Raw genomic sequence first — 7,541 nt, 5'->3', positions numbered from 1 at the left:
GGGATCTTGCACGCGGGGGCGCGCGCGCGGTGGTAGGCGCGCTCGACTAAATTTAATGCGTCCATGCCGTCTCCGCCCGAAATCAGCGGAACCAAATACATACAGCGAGCCGCCTAAATGCTCAATAAACCAATGTTTGACCCCCGCAAGTATCCCCCAACGTTGCGCACATCGCAGTGGTGCTTCGGCCCTCCTTCCATGGCGCCAGACGCCCTTCTCACGCGCCCCAAACGACCACACGAGACGCCACCCCCGTCGAGAAACGACGACGACGAGCCGCTATCTAGAGCGCGTCCCGCCACCGCGCGAGGACCGCGAAGAAGTAGCGCCGCTTCTCGCGGTCGCGCATGACGTCGGCGAAGGCCTCGTACTCGAGGGCCATGAGCATGAGGGTCACGAAGGTGCCGACGAGGTCGTCGCCGCCGGCGGCGGCGAGGCGCTCGCAGGCCGCCTTGAAGCCCGGCGCGTCGGCGCCGCGGCGCGCGAGCCAGCCGTCGAGGCTGCCGTCGACGAGGGCGCAGAAGTCGGCGTGGATCCGCGTGTGCTCGAGCCGGTGCTCGCCCGTTTGCTGCTCCTCGCCGGCGGCGAAGGCGCCCTCGTGCGCGTCCATGAAGGCGTGCCAGGCGTCGAGGCTGCCCGAGCCGAGGCAGAAGCGCGCGCAGGCCGCGACGAGCGCCGCGTCGTCGTCGTCGTCGTCGTCCTTGCCGTCGCTCCGCGACGACGCCTTGCGCTCGCCGTCCTTGGCCTCGCCGGATCCGAAGAGGCGCCGCATCGCAGAGGCGCCCGGGCGTCAAGTATCGATGCGCGACGGGGTATAAAGTTTGCATTGTTTTGGTTTTCACCAAAACTCCCTCTCTGGTCGGGCAGCGCTGCTGCGTCGTGGAGCGGAGGCGGCCCTGCGACGCCGCCGCTCGCGCCGGCCGTGGTCGTCGCCGCCGCCGGGCGCCGTATCCCGCGGCCGGGCGGCCCTTCCTCGCGCGCCGCCGGCGCCCCGCGGCGTCCGCGCCCCGGCCCCCCGGCGTTTGCCGCCGGGCGGGCGGGACGCCGAGGAGCCCCCATTCTCAAACCCGACCATGTTCTTCGGCAAGCTGAGCTTCCGGACGGGCAAGTCGTTCCTGCGGAGCGACGCCGCGCGGCACGCGCGCGGGTCGGGCTACCGGACGCACCCCGACGACGACGACGACCTCGGCGCGCCCGTCGCGCCGCCGCCGCGGCAGTCCGTCAAGGGCAAGGCGACGTTCTTCTTCGGCGCCCGCGGCAGCGGCCGCCGCGGACCGGCGCCGAAGAAGGACGAGACGCCCGAGCAGCTGCGCGCGCGCCTCGAGAAGGCGCGGCAGGCCGACCCCGACCGCGCGTCGGCGATGAACAACCGCGTCGAGGTCGAGAACATGGTCATCGGCTTCACGCGCAAGCTGCGGGAGATGGAGGGCTCCAAGTGGGTCATGCTCCCGGAGAACGGCCACCTCCAGAACTGGGGGCTCGTCATGCTCATCGCGCTGTCGTACACGGCGCTCGTGACGCCGTACGAGGTCGGCGTCGAAAGACACAGACTTCAAACCGCTCGAGCTCGGTCACATCGACGTCGATTCGGCTGATTTTTGGACGAATCGATGGCCCTCGTCGAGTGCTCGACGCACGGCCAAAGAGCTCGCGTCGAAACGGTCCCATACGCGCACATTGAAGTCGGGTGGAAGATGTGAGTTCCGCGCAGGTACGAGGTCGGCGTGCTCGGCGACTGGAAGGCCGGCGACAAGCAGTTCTACCTGAAGCCGCTCTACATCCTGAATTCGCTCTTCAATCTGATCTTCGCCATCGACATCGTCGTCTGCTTCTTCACGGGCTACGTGCACCACGCGGCGCCGGGCGACTGCGACGACCCGTGTGGCAATCAAATCTTCAACCCGACTTCAATGTGCGCGTATTCGAATGTTTCGACACAAGTTCTTCGGCGCTGCTTCGAGAGCTCGAGGAGAGCAATCGATGCGTCCAAAAATCACCCGAATCGACTTCGATTTGGCCGAGCGAGAGAATTTCAAAGTTTGGTCGGGACGTCGCAAACCGGTGGTCGATTTGCACACAGGCGACGACCCCATGGAGGGCAAGGTCGTCCGCGAGTTCCAGCGCATCGCGGAGCACTACCTCAAGGGCGGCTTCAGCTTCGACCTCGTCGTGACGATCCCCTGGGACGAGATCTTCGAGGCGACGCAGAGCGGCGGGTCCAACGCAGGGCGGCACAAGAGAGCGACATGCCCAACTTCAAAGGCTCCGATCTCGGCCGCTTTCCACTCGTTTCGGCTGATGTTTGGACGAGCGATCATCTCTCGGAACGGTCTCGACGCGTGGATGCGTTTTCCGGAACGCGCGCGCGCGGAACACTCACGTTGAAGCGACGTTGAATCTCTCTTGTGCTGCCCAGGTCCAACGACGCGATGAAGTTCGTCCGCGTGCTCCGGCTCGTCCGCCTCGCGCGGCTCTTCAAGTTCAAGTTCAAGAACAAGTACCAGGAGAAGCTCGAGGCCTACTACGCCATCCCCATCGCCTACTACTCCCTCGCGGGCCTCTTCACCAAGGTCTGCATCGTCGCGCACTTCCTCGCGTGCCTCTGGGTGCTCATAGGGTCCGAGAGCTGCCAGCTCCCGGAGGAGAACGAGCCCTGCGACGACTGGGACGCGCCGCCCTTCTCCTGCAAGCGCTGCCGCTACAACTCCTGGTTCGACGGCCTCCAGGACACGCTCGGCAAGCGGAACCAGGGCAAGGTCGCGACCCGCGCGGACCGCCTTCCGCGCGACGTCGACGTCGACGGGTTCGACGCGCGCGCGTCGGCCGCGCGTCGACCACGCGAACGAGAGCCCACTCGATCCGTCCGAACATCGCCCGAATCGACGCGGCCGAGCTCGAGCGTGTCGACGCACCGGTCGCTTCGCGCGCAGGTCACGAACATGGAGAAGTACTCCGCGGCCGTCTACTGGGCCATGTACACGCTCACGTCCGTGGGCTACGGCGACATCAGCGCGACGAACACGACGGAGATGCAGGTCTGCACGATCTGCCTCCTCATCGGGTCGTTCATGTGGGCCTACATCATCGGGTCCGCGTGCTCGATCCTCACGTCGATCTCGCTCGAGAAGGCGGAGCACCAGCAGACCATGGACCACCTCAACAACTTCCTCAAGGCGAAGAACATGCCCCTCGACTTCCGCATCGAGCTCCGGAGCTTCTTCACGCAGCGCAACATCCTCCAGGTCTCCGCGCGCGAGCAGGCGCTCGTCGGCGCGATGAGCCCCGCGCTGTGTGGAAATCAAATCTTCAACCCGACTTCAATGTGAGCATATGCGACGGTTTCGACCCAAGCTCTTCAGCTCTGCTTCGAGATTTCGACGAGAGCGATCGATTCGTCCAAAAATCAGCCGAATCGACATCGATTTGACCGAGCTAGAGAATTCTGAAGTTTGGCCCCGACGTCCCAGCTCACTGGTTGATTTCCACACAGGCCCCGCGCTCCGGGGCAAGGCCGTGCACCGGCGGTCCGCGTGGCTCTTCAACGTCTGCTACCTCAAGGACGCGAACATCCTGCTCATCACGAAGATCGAGAGCCAGCTCTCCGGCCAGATCTACCCGCCGCTCGAGCAGGTCGAGTGGGAGGACTCGCTGACGACGGTGTCCCAGGGCCTCGCGGCGCGGCGCGGCAAGATCTACCGCAAGGGCTGCTACTGGGGCGAGGACTTCATCCTCGCGTCGCCGAATCTGAAGAACCGGCGACCCGTGAACACGCTCACCTACGTCGAGCTCCTCTCGCTGCCCCGGGACCGCTTCTTCGCGCTGCTCCAGGACTTCCCCGAGCAGTACTACGTCGTCCGCACGCGCGAACCCGCGCGGCGATCAAACATTTCGACTTCGACGGGTCTTTCGCCGCGGACGTTCGCGCGTTCGACGAGGGGCGCGCGCGCGTCCAGACGCGAGCCGCGTCGAACGCGAGACCGAGCGTGTGTGACGTTTTGCTCACCGGGTGTTCGCCGTCCCAGGTACGCGCGGCGCTTCCTCCTCTACGGCGGCATCCGCTACATCGCGTCGCTCGCGCGGAGCGGCGACTACGCGGGCCTCGCGAAGCTCCGGCTGCCGGGCTACGAGATGCCGAACATGAGCAGCAAGCCCAAGTACGACAAGTCGCCGAAGCGGTCCGCCGCGGTCGCGCCCGTCGCGCCGGACGAGGGCCCGCGCAACACGAAGCACCGCGGCGCGTTCTTCTCCGGCGACGTGCCCCACGCGTCGCGCAGCGAGCGCAAGGAGGAGGACCGGGACCCCCGGCCCGCCGGTGCGGACGCGCGCGCCGCGCCGCCGCGGCGCCTCGGCGCGCTCGAGACCGTCGTCTCCGAGCGGGACCTCGGGCGCGACGCCGCGGGCGACCCCGACGACGACGACGACGCGGGGGCCGCGTAGGCACCCGGCTGTATCATCTCGGGGGACGGGGGGGGGGCGACGGGCGCCCGCCCGCGACCGAGGGGCGCGCGAGGCGTCAACGGCGGCGCGCTTACTCGGGGGGCTCCCAGCCCTCGAGGCGCGCGACGTCCGTGAGGTACGCCGCCTCGATGGTCGCCTCCTCGGCGTCGAGCGCGTCCCGGAGGCGCGCCACGGTCGCGAGCCGCGCGTCGCGGATCGCCCGGAGCGCGTCCCGCGCGTCGTCGAGGTCCGCGGCGCCGTCGAGGTCCGCGGCGCCGGCGGGCGCGGGCGCGGTGGCCGCCGGCGCCGCGGGCACCGGCGCGGCGGCCGGCGCGGCGGCCGGCGCGGCGGCCGGCGCGGCGGCGACGGCGCCCGAGGACCGCGTGTCCATGGCGTGGTTCGCGAGCGCGTCCGCGTGGCCGTTGGCCGCGCGCGGCACGTGGGCGATGGCGAAGTCGACGCCGTCGAGTAGCCCCAGCGCGCGGTCCCGGAGCGCGGAGAGCCGCGCGTCGCGGCAGCGCCAGTCGCCGTTGACCTGGTTCACGACGAGCTTGCTGTCGCCGACGAGGCCGCAGGACGCGAGCCCCAGGGCTTTCAGGCCCTCGCAGCCGAGGACCTGTGTGGAAATCAACCACTGGTTTGGGGGGTCCTGACCAAACTTCAGAACTCTCTAGCTCGATCACATCGAAGTCGATTCGGCTGATTTTTGGACGAATCGATGGCTCTCGTCGACTTCTCGAAGCACGGCCGAAGAGCTTGCGTCGAAACTATCGCATATGCGCACATTGAAGTCGGGTTGAAGATTTGGTTTCCACACAGCCGAGGACCAGCGCGGCGTATTCCGCGACGTTGTTCGTCGTCGACGCCTCGGGCAGGAAGCACCAGCCGGCCCAGAGCGTCGCGCCCGAGTCGGCGTCCGTGACGATGGCGCCGCAGCCGCCGCAGCCCGGGTTCCCCCGGCAACCGCCGTCGAAGTGGAGCTCGTGCGCGTAGGCGCCGTGCACCGGCGGCGACGCCACGCCCGCGGCGAGGAGGCCGCGCAGCGCCTCCGGCGCCTCGGCGAGGGGCGCCGCGGCCATCGGCGACGACGCGCCGACGCGCAGCGCCCGGCCGGGCCGCAGCAGCGCCCAGCCGGCGAGCAAGGGCAGGAGCATCGGTGATTTTTTTGACATTTTAGGCGTCCATGCCCAGCCGGGGAGCCGACGATGAACGCATCTTGCTCTGCGAACGGCGCACGTTGCCCCACACAACCGGGCGCTCCAACGCTGCCCGCGGCATGGCGACGCAGACGCTGAGCCCGCGGGCCCAGGCCGAGGACGACGCCATCGTCCCCGACGCGAAGCGGTCCCACGCGGAGGACGTGCTGTCGTTCCAGGAGATCTCGCACCTCAACGACCGCAAAGTGTCTCTCAAGGACAGCCACTTTGGGTACCTGCAGCAGCACCCGGAGCTGCGGTCCATCCTCGCCGACTTCACGGCGGCCGCGCTCCTGGAGAAGCCCATGAAGATCTTCCCCTTCGCCGCGGAGCACTTCGCGGGCCTCGCGCAGTCGCCGGAGAGCGGGCCGCCCATGCTCGTCCGGGGCAGCCCGGCGCGCCACCCGGCGCCCGAAGCAAAGGCCGCGGCGCGCCGACCGCGCGCGCGCTGTCGCCCGACGCGGGGCCGGCGCAGGTGCTCGTCGTCGCGGGCGCGAAGCGGCTCCGGCTGCTGGAGATGCTCAACCGCCGCTTCCCCGGCACGTTCATGGCCCCGGTCATGACGACGACGCGGCCGCCGCGGCGCGGCGAGCGGCCGGGGCTCACGATGAACTTCGCGACGCGCGTCCCCCGGCGCCCGAACCTTCCTCCCGCCGACGACGGCGCGCGCCGCGCGCGCCGCGCGCGCGGCGGCCCCGGCCGTCGGCGGCCCCGGCCGCCGCGCGCGCGGACTTCACCGACGACCGCCGCGCGCCCGCCGCGCGCCCCGGCGCCGACGACCGCCCCCCCCCGCCCCTCGCGCAGGCGCGACATGATCACGGCCGACGCCGAGGCGGGCAAGTACCTCGAGACGGGTCCGGAGCCCGAGGCAGAGGGCGAGCTCATCGGCACGACGCTCGAGGCGATCACGCGCATCAAGGCCATGGGCGCCGTGCCCCTGCTCCACGTGTCCTACGAGCGCGCCGTCGCCGCGCGCACGTGCGAGAAGGTCAACCCGCCGCCCTGCACCGTGCTCGTCTGCGAGGACGCCGAGCCCCCCGCGGGCGCCAACTTCAACTTCAACACCATCATCACGAACGGCAACAGCGACAAGGTCCTCGACGCGCTCGTCGCGGCCGTCGAGAAGTACTACCCCGACCGCGTCCCCGTCTGAGCCCGGGGCGCCGCGCGCCTCAGGCTTCTTCTTCTCCTTCGCCGGGTCGGTCGCGTTCCGGTGCCGCGGCGTGCGCGCCGTCCGCGCGGGAGCAACCTGGGTACCTCGACGGCGCGAAGTGGAAGAGAGAAGGGGTTTGCATCTATCTGCATCTGCTTCAATAATTAGATGAATGAGATGTTGACTATTGTATCTTTGAGGCGGCCTCTCGCCGCTTTTTAGAGCGTACGTCCTCGACTTGCTATCCTATTAAGATCGAACGCTTGTGCACACGCTAAGGCGCCCCCCAGCGCGGCTCTAAGGGCGGGGGGATATGGGGGTTTTCCCTGGAGTCCTTCGGTCGAGTCCGGGGAGGCGGGCGAGGCGAGAGGTTAATTTTTCAGAGCGTTTTCGCGTCTCAAAACGTCGATCGCGCGTTTGTCGCGCCCCCCCCAGGGCCACACAAGGGGCCGACGGGTGCGGGTCAGGGTTCTTGGCCGACGGAGCCCCGCACCTTTACCCTCACCCTCCGGTCCGAAACCCTTACCCGCACCCGTTATCACGGGTCCTGGGAATTTGGGCACCCTTACCCTTACCCGCGGGTGGCACCCTACCAAAATCCTCTAATTTAAAAAAAAAATATATGGAAACCGCCGAATTTGGATTCGGACGCGCAAATTAAGCTGCTTTTGGATCGACCCGACAACCTGGCAGCTGCATTACACGCCCTCGAACGGAAATCAGGAGGTCGGCCAGGCGCGGGACACCCTCGAGGG

General features: G+C 68.3%; 1 protein-coding gene across 1 annotated transcript; it reads left to right on the top strand.

Annotated features, from left to right (window-relative positions):
* Positions 1 to 5,806: 5,806 nt before the first annotated feature.
* Positions 5,807 to 5,995, top strand: AURANDRAFT_17975 (hypothetical protein; the record flags this gene model as incomplete). Its single annotated transcript, XM_009040568.1, has 1 exon — positions 5,807 to 5,995. A coding segment is annotated over one exon (189 nt), but the record flags the coding sequence as incomplete, so codon positions are not given.
* Positions 5,996 to 7,541: the final 1,546 nt, after the last annotated feature.

This window comes from Aureococcus anophagefferens (assembly GCF_000186865.1).
Source record: "Aureococcus anophagefferens unplaced genomic scaffold AURANscaffold_15, whole genome shotgun sequence".
Taxonomy (NCBI): domain Eukaryota; class Pelagophyceae; order Pelagomonadales; family Pelagomonadaceae; genus Aureococcus; species Aureococcus anophagefferens.
The sequence above is the reverse complement of the archived record's forward strand: the minus strand, read 5'-3'. Positions and strand labels throughout refer to the sequence as shown.